This window comes from Alligator mississippiensis, chromosome 4, assembly GCF_030867095.1.
Source record: "Alligator mississippiensis isolate rAllMis1 chromosome 4, rAllMis1, whole genome shotgun sequence".
NCBI classification, from domain to species: Eukaryota; Metazoa; Chordata; order Crocodylia; family Alligatoridae; genus Alligator; species Alligator mississippiensis.
In genome coordinates, this window is record NC_081827.1 from 175,376,972 (window position 1) to 175,394,662 (window position 17,691).

At 45.1% G+C, this 17,691-nt stretch overlaps 1 protein-coding gene across 3 annotated transcripts in view; it reads right to left on the reverse strand.

Annotated features, from left to right (window-relative positions):
* PLEKHM3 (pleckstrin homology domain containing M3) overlaps positions 1-17,691 on the reverse strand; it is a 143,254-nt gene that overhangs the window by 99,684 nt on the left and 25,879 nt on the right. For all 3 annotated transcript variants that reach the window (XM_019492253.2, XM_019492254.2, XM_059727108.1), the window contains exon 3: positions 1,225-2,160. In XM_019492253.2, coding sequence (XP_019347798.1) covers positions 1,225-2,160 — 936 coding nt within the window. The remainder of the gene's footprint in view (positions 1-1,224; positions 2,161-17,691) is intronic.

Consider the following 17,691-nt stretch of genomic DNA (forward strand, 5'->3'; position numbering starts at 1 on the left):
GCCTGGCCCCCCCCGTCCCCCCAACCAGAAGCCTCTGCATGCTGCAGCTTTCACTGCTTCCCTGCACATTGCATTGCTGGACCATGGGCGCATGGGGCCTGTGCTGGTACCCCAGGGCCAGGAGCAGGAAGATGTGCATGCATGCATTTGTGCATGCTCGTCTGCCCCATGAAGGAGGAAGAGTGCGTGCACGCCCACCCAATGAGGGAGGAGAGTGCAGGAAAGTGTGTGTGTGTGTGTGTGTGTGTGTGTGTGCGCGCACCCACAGGGAGGGGGGAGAGTGTATCTGTGTGTGTTCATAGGGCGAGTCCCATACACAGACCCCACCATACACATGCATCCCTCCCCTTCACTGCCATACATGCAGGGCCCCAGACCCACACCCCAGCCACCGTTTCCCCACAAACCCCATACCCACCCACACCCCACATATCCACACACCAACAGCCCCCCACAAACATATACCTACCCCTTCATCCCCCCACCTCACAATATACAAGACTTCATTTTAAGCTACTGTGCAGTCACCTCTATGTATACTACACAAACACATGTAAATATTTTTGGAAATCAAATTAATGTAGATGTTTGATTTTTAGAATATGGTATTCTGGTTTTTGATATTTTTCTGGTTCTGAGATGGCAAAACCCCTTGCTGAAAGGAGTATTTCCAGGGGCAAGGGGAGGGCCTTCTGGTGACAAAGGTCATAGGTTAGGGGGCAGGACTTCCAATTGCAAGATAGCGACCAGGGGGTGGGAAGCCTGTCAAGGACCGGGGCTACCCACACAGCCCTCGACAGCTTGCTTGAACTCAGTAAGTGGCCCTCCGCCCAAAATAATTGCCTGCCCCTGATCTACACATCTTGTTTATTTTTTAAAAAGTGATTTTTATATAAGTTGTGTGATGGGAGATGCTCTTAAAGATTTTCTCTTAATGAAAAGCATTTGGACTCAGAAACTGAAGGGCTGCATCCAGCACCACTCCTTATAACCCCTTCTATTTCTATTTCCATAACCAACTGCTAACCAAGCCAAAACCAATTTGGTTTTCTTGATTTGATACATTAGCAGCCACTAAAGTTACGGCTAAGGCACTGGAAAATAAGTGCCCATTTTTTGTGTAAAAGTTTATGCAGTCTTACAAGTTATGTTCATGAGTTGTGTTTATATCTTTGCCTCGCATAAGGACTGGGAGTGGAATGACACTTCAGTGTGGTGGCTTACCTGCACACTTGAAACTCTGGGCTGTTAGTCCTCTTTCCAAAGACAAAGTGGTCAGGATGCTCAGAAAACTGGTAGTCACAGACTGGCGCTTGCTCTTCCTAAGGTCCTTTCCAAAGGGATAATCTCTCGATTTGTTTCTAAGGGTAACTTGCAGGTTTTGACCTAAATTTCTGGCTGCATTTGCAGCAGATTTCAGTGCTTCCATCCACTCCTGTGCTTTTTGGCGCGTTTCTGCTCGCAAACGGAGGACATCTTGAGGGAAAATGACCTGAAAGCAAGAGTCACAGTCATCCAGAGTATCGGTCTGGACAGACAGGCACACATCAATATTATAGCTCAGGAGAGGGTCTTCATCCAGTATACCAGGCTGGAATGCCATGAGATAAGATCTGCTCAGAACAAAAGTAAATGCTTTCCAGTTATTCTGTACAGTCAACCTATAAAGAGTCCCTGATTTGATAATGTTTTGGTAGTCCTTGCTATTTTCGGTGAAATTGGTGGGCTGGAAAAATTCAGCGGGCTTCTCTTGCAAAACATGAATTTGGGCAAGGTCATCATTGTTGTCCAGTTTCTGGGTGTTTTCCAATTCTTCCTGTTGCCTCATAAAAGCTGGCACAGAGGAATGTACCACTTCCCAAAGTTTCTGCCCCCAGTCCAAAGCCTCCCATGATGACTGTGCCTTCAACTGCAACTGGGAGTTGTCTGATAGGATGGTGTCCACCATCTTTGTTTCAAGGTTGCCTGTAACAGTGATACTTTGGAAGTGTGTAAGTGGATAGACTGTAGGAAGATTCTGGTTGCCACTGCTGTCAAGATAATACAGGTAGAGTTTATATGGAGAGAGCTCTGCATAACAGGGTTGCCAGAAGCTGTCATGATCCTTTCTAATATCTAGGTAGCCTTTCTTCAGAATGTTTGGGAAAGTCGGCTTGTGTTCTGGAAGAAATCAAACAATTATTTAATTATTTTTTGAACACTTCATTCTGCAAGTCATTTTGGCTCATGTTAACAGCTTGAGATACAGGTTTCCCTCGATTTATGCGGGTTCTTTATATGCAAATTTGCTCTTATGTGATGAGCATATTTAGTCCCGTAATTCGTTATATGCGAGGTAAATTCACTCTTATAAGAGATCAGCATAGATGTCCCCCGCCCAAGCAGGTAAGCCTGTGGGGGGAAGGGAAAGGGCCATGGCCCTGCTCACCCCAGCCCTGGCTGCAGTGGCCCCAGAAGCAGCTGACACCAGCTGCCTGCACCAGGGCATGGCGCAGCCTAGGACCAGAGGTTAGTGGGGACAGGCAGAGCACGGTGTAGCACAACAGCTGCAGGCACCTGGTGCTGGCCACTCCCAGGGCCGCTACAGCCAGGGCTGGGGACAGCGCCGCTCTGTTCCCCCTGGTTTGTTACCTTGCGCAGCCCCAGGAGGAGCACTCCTCCCCCCGCTCTTTCCCTAGTCCCAGCCTCACTCCCACCCTCCCTCCCTGCGATGGGAACCTATCCCTACTATTGTAAAGTGGGTTCGCTTTATGCAAATTCAATTCATGGGACATTCTCCGGGAACACACATACAACATAAATCAATGGAAACTTGTATATATATTGAAAGCAGAGGTTGAAATATTCATGCAGTTGACTGCAGATTAAAATAGAGGTAGAATAATAATAAAATGCAAAGCTTTTATAAAACAACTTTCATTTGTAGAGCCTGCAGAACATTACAAAAGAGATGCATAGATAGCACTTTCACATTTTACATATAAGGCAACTGAGGTGCAAGGCCGTTAAGCAAGTTGCCCAGGGTCACTCATTTAGTGGGAACAGAGGCTGGGAACAGAACCCAGGCCTCCTGAGCTGTGGTGCAATGGTTTATTCAGAAGGCCCCACTAACAACCCTGCAAAAGCAGAAATGGAAACCATAAAATGTTAAAAGTACATAAAGACAAGGCTGGGACCAGTAGTGTATTGCCACCTGGATACTCTTTCCAAAGTCTCTCTCTCTCTCTAAGCCTGCCATGCTTTCTAGAGAAGAGCAAGAATTAAATAGCACATTGTAGCCTCTGGGCTTTCAAGCAGAGTCTCTCTTCAAACTAGCAATCACTTGTTTTAAGCAACTCCAAAACCATAGGCCCAATTCTGTGAGGGCATGAGAATCTCTGAAGAAGTAGCAAGCTTATTTTAACTCCCACTTGTGTGAGCCAGGCCCCAATCCCGCCCTCGTTTCCATGTGCGGCGGTGATTCCGATCCCATTCTGGCCACCATGGGCAAGCTGGGGGAGAACCGGGGTCGTACCGGACCCGTCTTCGGTGCACGCGGGCTGTGGCCAGCAGCCCGGGCACGCAGGGTGGGAGAGAGCAGCGAAGCGGTTTAGCGCACACGAGTTAGAATTAGTTACGGAGGCGTAATGGTTGATTGAAAAGATTGTTTACTTACACCCAAAGATGGTATTGGTGTAGGCTGGACAAGTTTCCAGGCACAGCTCCTGCTTGAACCCTCGTTGGAGGACTCTGACAAATCGATCGCTCCCACGGAGTTTGCTAGGCTCCGTGGGTCCGGTTAAGTTGGGTTTGAAAGTTTCCCCGGAGTTATTCAGGCTCCGCGGGTCCGATAAGTTTTCCCCGGAGTTTGCTAGGCTCCGCGGGGTCTGAAATTACAGGAAAGGGATACGTCTAGGATTGCGCTCGGCGACGGGGAGAGGCGAGAAGCGAAAGCTCCATAGACTCGGTTCTATTGCCTCTATTGCCTGCTTAGGGGAGGCGCGTCAGGTCCGCAAGGGTCCACAGCGCTTGGAGATCTTCACACAGAATCTCTCTCTCTTCCTCCCTCCTCTGGCTTGGGCGGAAACTACTCAAGCCTTTTGTATGGCTAGCAAGCCAATTGCTAGCCGCCACGTGTGCCTAAATTAGGAACCGGCCAATAACATGGTGCGGATCCTAATACAAATGGCGGGAACTTCTTTGCAACGTGTATCATTACAGTGCAAGAAAGAGATGCACACTGCAAAGAAGCTGCAATCTGGCGGGAAATCCCCCGTTGCACCAGAGTTCTCCCTAGCAGCAGAGAACTCTACCGTGCAAAGAAAGCAACAAATTTGGCGGGAAATAATTTAGCGGTGCCGAAGCACACACACAAACAAGAAATCACAACTTTGGGTTGTGACATCCCCCCTTGCTGAGAGCATAGCTAAATTATGCCATACTCTTCCGAGCAATTTAAAATCTGTCGTGATCGTCCAACAAGTAAACAAGCCATCAAACAAATACACAAACAAAAAATTCGCTGTCCTGGGATCAAGTTACATAACAATCAAGAAACAATAACCAACATAAACACATAATCTGATTCATGACAAAAACTGCACGATCAGGGCTTCAGTGGGCGTCGTGACGAAGTCGTACGTCAGGCCCTCACTCCTTCCGGTGGTGTCATCCCTCTTAGGGCTCCCCCTTGTCACACGCTCTGAATTCCGGATCTGTAAACAGAAAACTCTCAAAACGGATTAATGATCTGATTCAACAAACTTAAACAATTTTCAAACGATTCCTATGGCTTAATTAGACAAAATCGTCGAAGATTCATCATCTGGTTCTTCTAAATAACGGAAACCTAACTCATAAGCTAATTGCCATTGGCCTGCATCCCCTAAAATCCGAAGCTGCTGCTTGTTAAGTCCGGAACGCTGTAGGAGAAATCCAAACATGTATCGCTTCTCTAGGGTTCTCGGTGGCAGTGGTGGAAGATTGGATCCACGTCGTCTGGTGCCTTGAGGCCTAGTCAGGTGTTGACAGTCTCGATCATAAGACAATCTTGGCTCCATCAGGATACGCAGTCTCGGCAATTGACAAAGAAGATTACTCGCTAATCATGTTTAAATTCCATGGCCATAAGATCTAGCCATGAAATTATGGCTTCTTCAGATTCCATTTCAGATTCTTTATACCATTGTTGTAGATCTGTCCAAGCACGAATACGATTGGTGGCGACATCTCGCCCATCCGTTGCCGGGCCAACCGTGATTGCAGAGCAAGCTGTTTTTTCGGGAGTCGATGTTGTTATAGGCTGAACTGCTGCTGCTGGGGTTACTGTTGCTGTTGCTGCTTCAGGCAGGAGGGGCGGATGCTCTCCTCCGCTTGACTCTCTCCTTCGTCAGCAGGAAGGCGAGGTCGGCCGAGACGCCGCTGTGTCGCTAGGCGGGATTGCCGGCGACGATGCTGCGTCGATGGGCGGAGTCACTGACCGAACTCTCGCGGGTTCGTTAGAAGCTCCACCCTTCTTTTCCGGTTTTTCCACGCGGTCTTCCTCTTGCTTGGCGCCATCTTGGACTGGCGTTTCAAGCTTTTTTCTCAGCTGCTTCTTTGACCTATCGGATCGCCATCTGCAGCTGGGCTTTCAAACTTAAATTCCTCTGCATTGTATTCATTATAGTACGAATAGTTGCACTACCTTCTCCCTCCTTGTCGTACCCCAAGGCCATTCTTTCATCCGCGGGGTGCTCCTCCGTCTCCAGATCTTCATGGAGCTCGGATGGGAGCTCGCGACCCCGTAATCTAGACATTACCATTCCCGGAGAGAACGGGCCGATGGGCTCCGGTTCTTCACTCTCCCGAGCATATCGTAGGCATCGGGCACGCTCCTGGGTGAAAGTCGGGTTCATTTCGCCCGCCGGGTTGGGTTCAGCGAGGGACACAGTATCGAGGGGCCTAAACAGGACCCGCTCATCTCTCATTATACACCCGAACGCCACAGGGAGCAAGTACACTTCCCTTTCTTTCGGGGCTCCATCTTTGGAGATTCCCTCTTCTCCCTTTAGCGACAAACGGCTGCTTACAAATCTTTCACCCGTTCCGCCCGCCTGGTGGTAAGCGATATGGATTTCTAATTCTTCAAAGCTTTTCACTTGGTGTTGGTTATCGCACTAAGGGCAATTCCTAACCAATTCTAACTCCAGCGTGTTCTCTCTTAATTCCGTCTGAGTTGTTACGTGCGCATTCTCTCCCGATCTTAATCCCGTCCTCGTCACCATGTGCGGGCTGGGCCCCGATCCCGCCCTCGTCGCCATGTGCGGCGGTGATTCCGATCCCATTCTGGCTGCCATGGGCAAGCTGGGGGCGAACCGGGGTCGTACCGGACCCGTCTTCGGTGCACGCGGGCTGTGGCCGGCAGCCCGGGCACACGGGGTGGGAGAGAGCCGCGAAGCGGTTTAGCGCACACGAGTTAGAATTAGTTACGGAGGCGTAATGGTTGATTGAAAAGATTGTTTACTTATACCCAAAGATGGTATTGGTGTAGGCTGGACAAGTTTCCAGGCACAGCTCCCGCTTGAACCCTCGTTGGAGGACTCTGACAAATCAATCGCTCCCACGGAGTTTGCTAGGCTCTGCGGGTCCGGTTAAGTTGGGTTTGAAAGTTTCCCCGGAGTTATTCAGGCTCCGCGGGTCCGATAAGTTTTCCCCGGAGTTTGCTAGGCTCTGCGGGGTCTGAAATTACAGGAAAGGGATACACCTAGGATTGCGCTCGGCGACGGGGAGAGGCGAGAAGCGAAAGCTCCGTAGGCTCGGTTCTATTGCCTCTCTTGCCTGCTTAGGGGAGGTGCGTCGGGTCCGCGAGGGTCCACAGCGCTTGGAGATCTTCACACAGAATCTCTTTCTCTTCCTCCTCCGGCTTGGGCGGAAACTACCCAAGCCTTTTGTACGGCTAGCAAGCCAATCGCTAGCCGCCACGTGTGCCTAAATTAGGAATCGGCCAATAACATGGTGCGGATCCTAATACAAATGGCAGGAACTTCTTTGCAACGTGTATCATTACAGTGCAAGAAAGAGATGCACACTGCAAAGAAGCTGCAATCCGGCGGGAAATCCCCCGTTGCACCAGAGTTCTCCCTAGCAGCAGAGAACTCTACCATGCAAAGACAGCGACAAATTTGGCGGGAAATAATTTAGCGATGCCGAAGCGCGCACACAAACAAGAAATCACAACTTTGGGTTGTGACACCACTGAGCTCTGGACCCTCAGCAGTAATCAGGGGCCTAGGAGCATTTTGTAGGAATGGACCTTGTGATTACGATGTTACCAAGACACAAGGTGACCTTTAAATCAAGAAATAACACACATTTTCTTTCTTTGGTCTCTCTATGTGACAGTTCCATGCATTCAGGAATAAGAATAGGCATATCTGAAAATGGATCATTGTGGGAACATGGAAGGATCTGACATATTGCATGATGTGCAATCACTCTAGTAGCATCATTTAAGACACACACTATATACAAGAATATAAAATTGTGCACAGCTAACAAACTTACATTTAAAAACATCCGTAAAAAGACATGACTTGCAGAGTTCAGGTTTTACACAATAACAATAAATCACTGTAATCATTTAGCATCTTTTATCTAAAGACCGCAGAGTCCTTTACAAACATTATGAAAGTGTAACCACGTTCGGGTATGATGAAACCAAGGTTTAACAATGCCAGCATACACCCATGTTGCAACGGATTCTCTCTGCTAGTCATTTTATTAGTGCAGGCAGGACTTAAAAGTTGGTTAAAAAGCATGTTTTTAATCTATTTATCACTTCTTTCAATTAAAAGATTTTATCTAATTTGAAACTCTCCTAATGCCTCATGAATTTCAATGTCAGCAATGCTATTCTACTTCATGTGAGACAGGGAAACTAACTAGAAACAGAAGTGAAAGTGACTAGTTGGCAGAAGAGATCTTGCACCCTTTGTCAATAATATTTAAGGAGTTATGGGAGATGGGTTGGGTACCAGAGGACTGGAAAAGGGTCAACATAGTGCCTCTTTTTAAAACAGGCATAAAAGAGAATCTGGGGAACTACAGATGAGTTAGCCCCACCTTAATACCCAGGAAGTTACTGGAGCATACTAGAAGGAAATTTGTTTGCAAGCAGCTGGATGAGGGCTGCCATAAATAAGAGTGAAAACACTTCCTCCCTTGCTGCAGAGGGTTGAACATGGACCAATGGCTTGACATTGCAGCAAAGTAGGTTTATATTGGATATCAGTAAAACCGTCTTCACCATTAGACCTGTGGGGCATAGACTTGACTCCCTGGCGAAGCCGTGGAATCTCCATCATTGGAAGCGTTAAAGAGGTTGGATACGCATTGGTCAGGAATGATCTAGAAATAGCTATGCCTATGCTCTGCCATAGTTATTTCCCATGCTTCTGGGCTTTGGTGGTCTCATGAGGCTGGGAGGATTTCCCCCTTCACTCCCCCCCCGGCTTCCAGTTGCCACATGCGTAAGAAGCACTGGATACTGGCTGCACCCAAGGCTGGGCCCAATGTTCCTGCTGAGACTTAAACCTGAAGGTTCCTAGCTACAGGATCTTGTTCCCTCTCTCAGGGTCAGATCAAGCACCATATTTAGGATCAGGAAGGAACTTTACCCCATGGTCAGACTGGTATAGACTGGTTTTTGCCTTCCTCTGTAGCTGGGGGGTGTGGTGTGGCCCTCTTTCTTGGATCTCTTGAGTATATTTTAGCAACACTTGCAGCAGCAGGACATTGGCCACTGTTGTCCCCCTACTTTACCTGTGGCAGGTTAGGGTGTCTGCTTTGCAGCTCTGTCAGGACTGACTGGGTAGTTTTTCTAGCAAGTTAGATAGTGGATTTGTGTGGGATGGTTTGGATGGGAAAGATCCTGCTTCTAGTAAAGGGTCAGACTAGATGACTTCTGAAAGTCCCTTTCTACCCTCATTGTCTATGATTCTATGAAACCAAACAGGCCCAAACCAACCACGTTACCAAACATCTCACAACTTCAGACAAGTTTGGTCTAGAACAGGGGTAGGCAAAATGCGGACCGCCAGGCCATTCCATCCAGCCTGCAGTGCCCCTAAAAATTTAGAAAAATTATATTTACCTGCCCCTGGCTGTCTGTCATGTGGCCCTCGATGGCTTGCCAAAACTCAGTAAGCAGCCCTCCACCCGAAATAATTGCCTACCCCGGCTTAGAACCAAAAGATGAAATCCTGAGCCCACTGAAGTCAATAGGCACTTTGCCACCAACCTCACTGGGGCCACGATTTTGCTGCTCAGGTCCATCTGTAACATAGTAATTTAAGATAAATTATTAAAAGTTTTCCAGATCGTTGAAAAAGTCTTGATCTCTGTGTTAATTCCAGTTTGATCCAAACCAACATAACTGCACCCATAGATTATGAACAAAGCATTTCCACATCACTTTGTGTTGCTTTAAATCATTTTTTTTTTTTTTTGCTTTCTTTGATTTTGATGAGATTCACTGGACATTCAATGTGACCTCTGAGACCCAGGAAAGTTAGAACACATATACATGCAAGGCTGTGACTCGAAGTACTTCAAAACAGGAACAAATTCTTGGTCCCATTTGATTTTTACTTAGCCAATTAGGGAGACTGGTTAACTATGACCTGCTTTCACGTTTTAAAGATGACTGACCTTGACACCATTATGGAGACAGCTTGACCGCTGTGTTCACTCAGATGACTTCTACACAGATTAGGTTGCCTGTGTGTGAGCAGCCATGATGTAAAGCTGCGCACAAACAACCATGTCCTCAGTGCATGAATACACTGTATTCAGTGATACATATGACTAGGACTTCTGAAAGCTGAAGCTTAACCATTCTGATTCTTTCCCAGATAATTTTGAGATAACTTGTCTGTACTTTTGGAGATATAAGGAAGTATGGTGGTTTGACTTTAGAGGAATATTAGCATTCAAGTGCTCTATTCTGCATTTGTACCACAAAATTAGTAGCTGAGCAAAACTTGAGCCATAGCCTGCAGTTCATGAGGGTTCAGCCAGCCTGGGTTAAAAGTAGACACTTTTGTGTGTGGCTGGGAGAAGGGTTTGGGGTTTGACTTGATGTACTTGGGTATGAGCTAAGCCAGAGCTCTAGGCCAACCTAGGACTGGTTAGCTCTCAAGTGAAGACATACCTTTGCTTCTGTACCGAATGAGAAAAGTGGTTCAGCTAAGATCAAGTTTAGTTAAAGGTGACCTTTTCCTTAAGGCAGGACCAGGAAACATAGTTAAACTGAATACCAGAGGATGTTTACACTAGCAAAAAGATTAAGTTTAGGCTGGGTTCAGACAACTTAAGGCAAAACTATGTATCATGATAAAAACACATTATCTAATAATTTATCATCATAGACATGGATTTCCCAGGCAGATCTTTGTTTTAAATGTCACTGATTTAAGCACTATCATTTTTGAAAAGCATGTAAATAAATCAATTCACTGCCTGCAGTAAATTGCAGATGCACACGCTATTAAAGAATATTTCTGCTAACAGAGAAAAAAAACCCAAGTCTCAATCTTAAAATTGCAGAGATAAAACCTACTCAAGTCCCAAACGCAATAAGGAAAAGAAAGCCCAATTTTGTTTGCTTTCCATCTCTGGCCTTGACATTCATTAGTAATTCTGCACTAACTCAAAAGCTATTAATTTCTTTGAAACCCACACTAATTCCCTTTGTAGTGCAGATAATGGGTACACATTCTAGAGTCATCTTTCCTCTCTATTAATCCAATAATAGAGGCAGTGCTTCTGCAGATCCAACTGCACTCTCTCTTACTTCCATCAAGCACAGATGATAGTTTGAGTTTCCCCATAATAAGAAAAACTCATAACCAGTCCCCAACCCCACCCCCTCCTTCAGCTGCACAGAGGTTTGCTTGTCTTTTGTTGGGCAAGAGAAAGGCTGTCTCTATTTCTCACTAGGCATTCAATTCAACCCCCCCACCCCTTCCCCCAAGCTCCTATGAATTGGCTTCATGGGCTCCCACTTTAACTGGGACAAAAACAGCAGCCAGCTTGATTAAAATTCAAATGTCTCATACTGTTCAGGTCAGGGCAAAGGATGCTGGCATAGATAGGCTGAACCAGAAGGTGCCTCCCCCGCCCTCTGCTCCCTCATCGCCTTGACACACAATATGCCAGATAATACCTTTCCACTAAGAGCAACCATCTCTCCGTCCACCATACAAACAGAAACAATGTTCTCTCCTCCCCAACAGGGAAATTAAATTGAGGCACAGTAAAAAGGGAGATAATCGCAGTAAATGGCTCACATCTGGGCTGTGCCTTTTTGAACTATAATTTCTTGAAAAATAAGGGGAAACAAACTGAAGCAGAGTGGCTGGGCACAGCACTGTGCTTTAGTCCCTCTGCAGATTTTTTCTTTTGGGGGAGCCTCTATTACAATGCATTAAGATTTCTTGCACCAAACTGACCCCAAACATGTGGGCTAAGACTCAACATTCCTCCTTATACCCAGATCATCCCCAACATCCATTGACTTTGGAAGAGGGTTGATCAGAGGCTGTTTAAGCAAACCTGAAATATTTTTTTCATTGCCTGTATATAGCATATAGTTGCATATAACTGTTTTTTCCACCTGGATGACATTCGAAAAACTCCATTAAAAATGAACACGTATTTTCTCCCTCTTTTTTTTTTTTTTTTTTTTTAATTTTAGTGCATGTTAGATTAGGCAGTGATTTCCAAGACAGGAAGGAGTCAGGACTCCTGGGTTCCATTCTCAGCTTGGCCATGGACTTGTTGTGTGACCCTGGACAACTCATGTACCGTCTTTAGGCCCAAGGTCATATCTACTCAAGCTCTGCATTACGTGCAGGAGCAGTGCTGTGAGGCACAACTTGCCTGCTCTGCGAATGCTAACTCTCCAAAATGAGGCAATGCAGGCACCTTGAGCTTGCATCTTATGCCACTCAGTGCTGCTCTACAGTTCACTGTCTCAGGCTTATCACTTGTCTCCTTATTGGCAAGTGCTAAACACTGCTCTGAAATGGCTACAGTCTCTTATTTCTAAGATTTGATGCAGGAAATGGAGTAGGAGTGAGGGTGGCAGGGCAGTCTTAGACAGCACGTGCCCTACATCTCCTCTGTCAATAGGGGATAAAGCCTGTGTTACAGAGGGCCATGCCTAATTCATTAATATTTGCAAAGCCCTTGGAAAATCTTTGCATGGAAGTCCATGTTTTAAGGCCAGGACCTTACACAATGGAAGCTAAAGGGCATGGGGCCAGATCTTACAAGAGCAAAGAATTATTAATTTAGACTCAGAACAGACAATTCATTAATACCTATAATTCCAGTGGACTGTTCATCTCCAGCCACTTGCATGGCTAGATCTCATAAGATGCTGAGCACTCAGGGCCTAACCTAACCAAGAACTTCTAGCGGACATGACATTAGGTACAGAACCAGCCCCCTTCAGCTCAATGGGATACTCGCCTGCTGGACATATTTTGTTTGATCCAAGCAAAGTCCCACACACAATTACAGCCTATATCTGCTACACGTACGATTGAGCCCAATTAAAAAACGAGTCCTTTTCTTCCCAGCTAACTTGCTCTTACAGGAGCAGGAATTAATTTTCCGGGCTTTAGCATATTGGATTCACCTCTTTCCTAAAAACGACGCCTGTATAAGAGCTAAAGCTGACTTCTGCCTTCTGCTACAAATCTCCCAAGTAACCTTTCACTGAGACCTATGTGCCTGGGCAGCAGTTTGCAAAAATACCTATGCTAATAAAAAATAAGTGTTTTCACTTAGCTGTTCACTATTTTTCAGTCTTTAACCTCAAGGATGGTAAAGCCTGCTTTAAAAAAAAGTCAGACAAAGCTGCTTTGAACTGCAGGTTTGTCCATTCCTTGTGGAGTTGGTTTATCTGGTTCTTTTCACTCTGCTAAAGCCGTCAGGGTAAGTGTGCACAATATGTTTAAAACAACTACACCTCAATACTTAGGGCACTAAAAATATGCATTCAATCCCACCTCCTCACATGAAATAAGAGATTTCAAGAAATGGATTAGGCTCAAGGGAAGGGGGTGAGCAAACAGGCTTATTTTTCAAGTGAAGCTTTATTCAAGCTACCCGTTCTCATACATCAGTTAGCACTGAAGGATCAGATTTGTTAAGCCACAGCAACAGATCAGTTGTGTTTTCTGCCTTGCAGTAAATGCCCACATGCTAGAATTCTAAAATACAGTTCAGTGTAAGGCACACATGAAATGAATTGGCTCAGCAAGTGGTAGAGATTTTTAATTGTTTTCTATCTGTTTTCCTGAAAGTGGCAATGAGCATTTTTTGTGAAACAGAGGCTTGACTTTGCTATCAGTTATGAGAGCATAAATCAAGAGTTACTCAAAGGAAGTTGCCCTGTACCTTGTCTACTCATTTATGCCATTGCACAGTGAGCCCCAAATGCTTCCAGATCAGGCCCAAGTAATTACTGAGTGATACACTCAGAAAAGACGAATCACAATCAAGACACAGCCTCACAGCCATGAAGCAGACAGAAAATGCATGCACCGCAAGTAGATCTTTGATACAGGAAACATGCATACAACACTCTTAAAGGAAGTGGAAACACAAAATTAAAGACCAGTTCAGCAACTTGTGTGGAAATCACTTGCTGGTTCTGCTTCAAAGGGAAGGAAGAAAGGGAAATAAGTAACTAACAAGGCTAGTTAAAACAGGGACAGTTCACATCAGAGGAGGTAGGTTGACCCCAAAAATACACACAAGTCACAAATAATTATAATAGGGACTAACCTGGAAATTCTAGATACAATCACAACTTTAATACAACCAGCCAACATTGCCCCAGGGGAACAAGGGTCTGGCTCATTAAATACCTAAAGTTCCTTAACTCAAGTGAAAGAGGAAAGAAGAAAGAGAAAAACCTAATCTATGCTATACCGAGTGCCATCCTGCAGCCAGTAGTTCAGTCGGAAGAGCCTCAGGACAGGCCTCACATGCAAGCTCATCACTATTGTTTTTCTGTAACCGTTCTGCTCTGCAAACTTGTCTACTGTATCACCCCAAAGAGCCTTCCTACAGCCCCATATACATACAAGGCAGCAAATAGGTCACACTACCCATCTGTCCAATACGGATACCTTGGCTAGCCACCCTACACTGTTTTCAGTGCCTCTCGCCCACCTAGCAAGGCCTTCCCAACTGACCTCCTTTGCTTCTCCTATGCCAACAGTTTCCCAAGAGTGATCAAGAAATTGTGAGCAGATTAGAAACATTGCCAGGACAGGCTAGGTCAGGAGAAGGTTTTTAGGGAGACAGTGTACTGCAGTGGATGGGGCAATAGTCTAGGAGTCAAGAGACTTGGATTCTATTCTTGGCCTTGGCACTGAGCAAATCACTTCCCCTCCCACCCTATGTTTGGGTTGTCTACTCAGCTTGTAACCACTTGAAGGAAGAGACCATCTCTGACAGGTGTATAAACAATGCCTAGCACTATAGCATCAGTTTCAGTTGCCACCTATAGTAAATACTGAGATTTTAATGAGATAACTTAAGCTGCTCATAGCCAGCTTGCTGGCAACCAACAAATGGTCCAATATATGGGGTCAAGAGTTCATCCTTTTGCCTTATCTCAACCCCAGACATTGCTGTGCTATTAGCAGATATGTGGCAGGACAGGGTGGCACCTTAGAACAACTCAGCATTTTCTGAACCACTACCTGGTTCAGAAAAGCATGAGCATCTGTAGGCAACTGTCAGATACTATGCTCAGACTGACGAGGTTCTGTCAATTCCAAGGCTGCTGTTAGAGATAAGTCACTCAACTAACAAGGTAACACATGCCTTAATAGCTGAACAGAGGCTGAGCCCCAACTCCGAGGAACAAAGCAACAAACAGTGCAAAAAGCTCCAAGCACTAGCTCACTTGCATAACTTCTGCGTGCCTACACTCTTGAGATCAAATTTGTTCCAGTAAACTTCTCTGCCATTACTCTTGTACTGAATTCTCTTCCATCTCTTCCAGTTCCATCATCTCCAGTGAAAGAAAGGTGAGAAAATCTGATACTAGTTAGAAGCACACAGTCTTTTCACCTGGAGATGCTTTGTAGAGGAGCATCCTCTACTGTCAGTCTCTAGGCCAATTCTTTATCCCATGAGGCAGCCAACACCAACAATTTTATTTACTGGCTCTTGGTCAGATAAAGCTGCAGTGCTGCATCCCTCACATCTCCATGACAACGTAGGAGGACTCATGTTTGTATCTTGCACTGTCAGGAACATAGAGCAAAACGTAGTAGTGAGCCATCTCACAAGTTTGCTGGACTGCTCAACACATTCACCCCCCTCTAGATGAATTCACCATGCCAAACTTAAAAGGTAAGTGCTTTAGGGAAAGATTTGTAAAGATGCAAATTGGAGACCTATAATCTTCCTACTAGGAGTTCCAAGCAGCAGCCCCATGGGGCTCTGACACCTGGAGCAGCACAAGCATCCTCTTGACAACCGCTTGCAGAACCATACTCCTCAGGCCCCTACCAGACACCAGCATCTTTTTACTGGTGCAGAACCTTTCCCAACTGGTCACCTTCCAGGAAGTGAAAAGTCAAAACAGACTCATGGCACTGCCCTCTACTGACTTAACACAACAACATCAGAAACAAAACAGGCAAGATTGGGGTAAACAATTTTAAAAAAGAATGAAAAAGTGTTTGTTTAAAAAAAAAAAATAAGTTTTTAATGTAAAACTGAAAACTCAACCTTTTCTATTCTCAATTTTATTCTATTTTTTTTTTCTCTCAATCTTAATTTTTTCCCTCTCAGAAACAGAAACTTTTAACTTTGGCAGAACAATTTTATTTAGAAAAAAGCCTGTTATTGATCAAAGAAAAATGCCAACAGAAAATACTGATCAGCACTAATCGAAACTCTTCAGGGAGCCTGTCACAAGAGACAGAGCTTTTCATTTCTTAAAGTGTGTTTGCTAAGATCAGACAAGTATCTTAAGGAGTCATATTGATGGTTGTAGCACTATACACAGGCATAAAATTACTCGCGTAGATACCTGTCTGCAAGTACTGGGCTTTAATCACTTATCAAAACATGACCCAATTTCATAGCGACCAAAATCTTTTACCCATTGCCAACGCTTCCTATCTGACATTTACATTTTGCAGTAGTATGAGAGAAAGCAGAGAATGTGTAAGACTTAGGCCTAAATTACCCCTTCAACTCCAAATGTGGTCCCTTCAGATCACAGGCATCTCTGGCATTGCAGGCACCACACTCCCATTGACTCACACTGTACTCATTTCTGTAAGTCCATGCCAATAGTTCCAAGTACTGCCGAGCTGCCACGCTTTGCAAGCCAAAAATTCACTTAAAGATGACCTTTTAGGTCTCCCTCACCAACTGTTAGTTAAACAATCACACCTAGATTGCACTGTTCAGATTTGCTCTGCTCACCGCTACCTGAGTGCTTCTTTGCCCAGTGTAATGTGAAGGATTACTCTTGTTCTCAGCCAGGATTTCCAAAGTCTGTGCAGTCCTTGGAACAGAAGGATGGAAGAGGGAATGGCACTAAGGCTCTTACAAAGAACTCCTAGGTAAGTATACTACAATTGATCCCAAGCAAGGGGTATTTAAGTAGAAATAAAGTCTCATTAACGCATTTCCCATGATGAAAAAGCTCTATTACCATATATACTGTATAGACACTAAAAGCTGGGTCTTCTGTGATTCCACTCCTGCAGAAGCCAAGAACACAGCAAACCACCTTTAAAATGACCAGCACCAGAGCAAAACTCATGCTGAAGTGGGCAGAGGCAGTGCTTCCCTGCCTAGGCTGAGGGAAATGCAAGAGGCATAGGAGAAATGATGGAAAATAAGGGCTTGATTTAGTTTAGTTTTCACCTTTACCAACCTGTGATGTTATTAGTCACACAGGTGAGAATTATTTTTTTTTAAATACTGTACAAGAAGTGAAATGCTGGCTCCACTTCAGTCAGTGAGTTTTGCCATTACATTTCAGTAGAGTCAGGAGACATCACTTATTTACCTAGTTCTGCTACAGGTCTGCCGAGAGGTTTTCTGCAAATCGCTACATTTTTGGTCTCTCTTCCATATATCCATTTAGGCCCGAGTCTTGAAAATACCTTCACCCACATGCTAACTAATGTGAGTAGTCCCCAAAACAGTGGGACTAGCCAAGTACAAGTGTTTGCTGGATTGGAGTGTTAATTTACAAACTCTAATTGGTTTAGGGACTGCTGCTTACTATGTATTTGTACAGCACATAACACAATACAGTCTCAGCCTTTTTAGTTGGAGCCCTTAGGCACTACCATCATAGGCATAATAATGGATCAGAAGTATTACAATACCTGTTCAGCTCAAGGGGTAGCTAGATCTGAATAAAAATAATCACAGGACTATCAAAGATAACCACTTACCTATTGTATTTTAAAGAGCTTAAGTGATCCTTTACTGCATGCTATGGACACAGTATTTTCTCTGTGTTTGGTCAGGCTACCTGCCCAGGAAAACAAGATTGACTTGACTTTGCTTTAAACTTCCTTCTTTGTCATTTCCACCCACCACTGCACTCAAACACAAATTAGAGACAAACAGCATTAGTTTATAACCTATAGGCTGTTTTGCCAAGGGGCA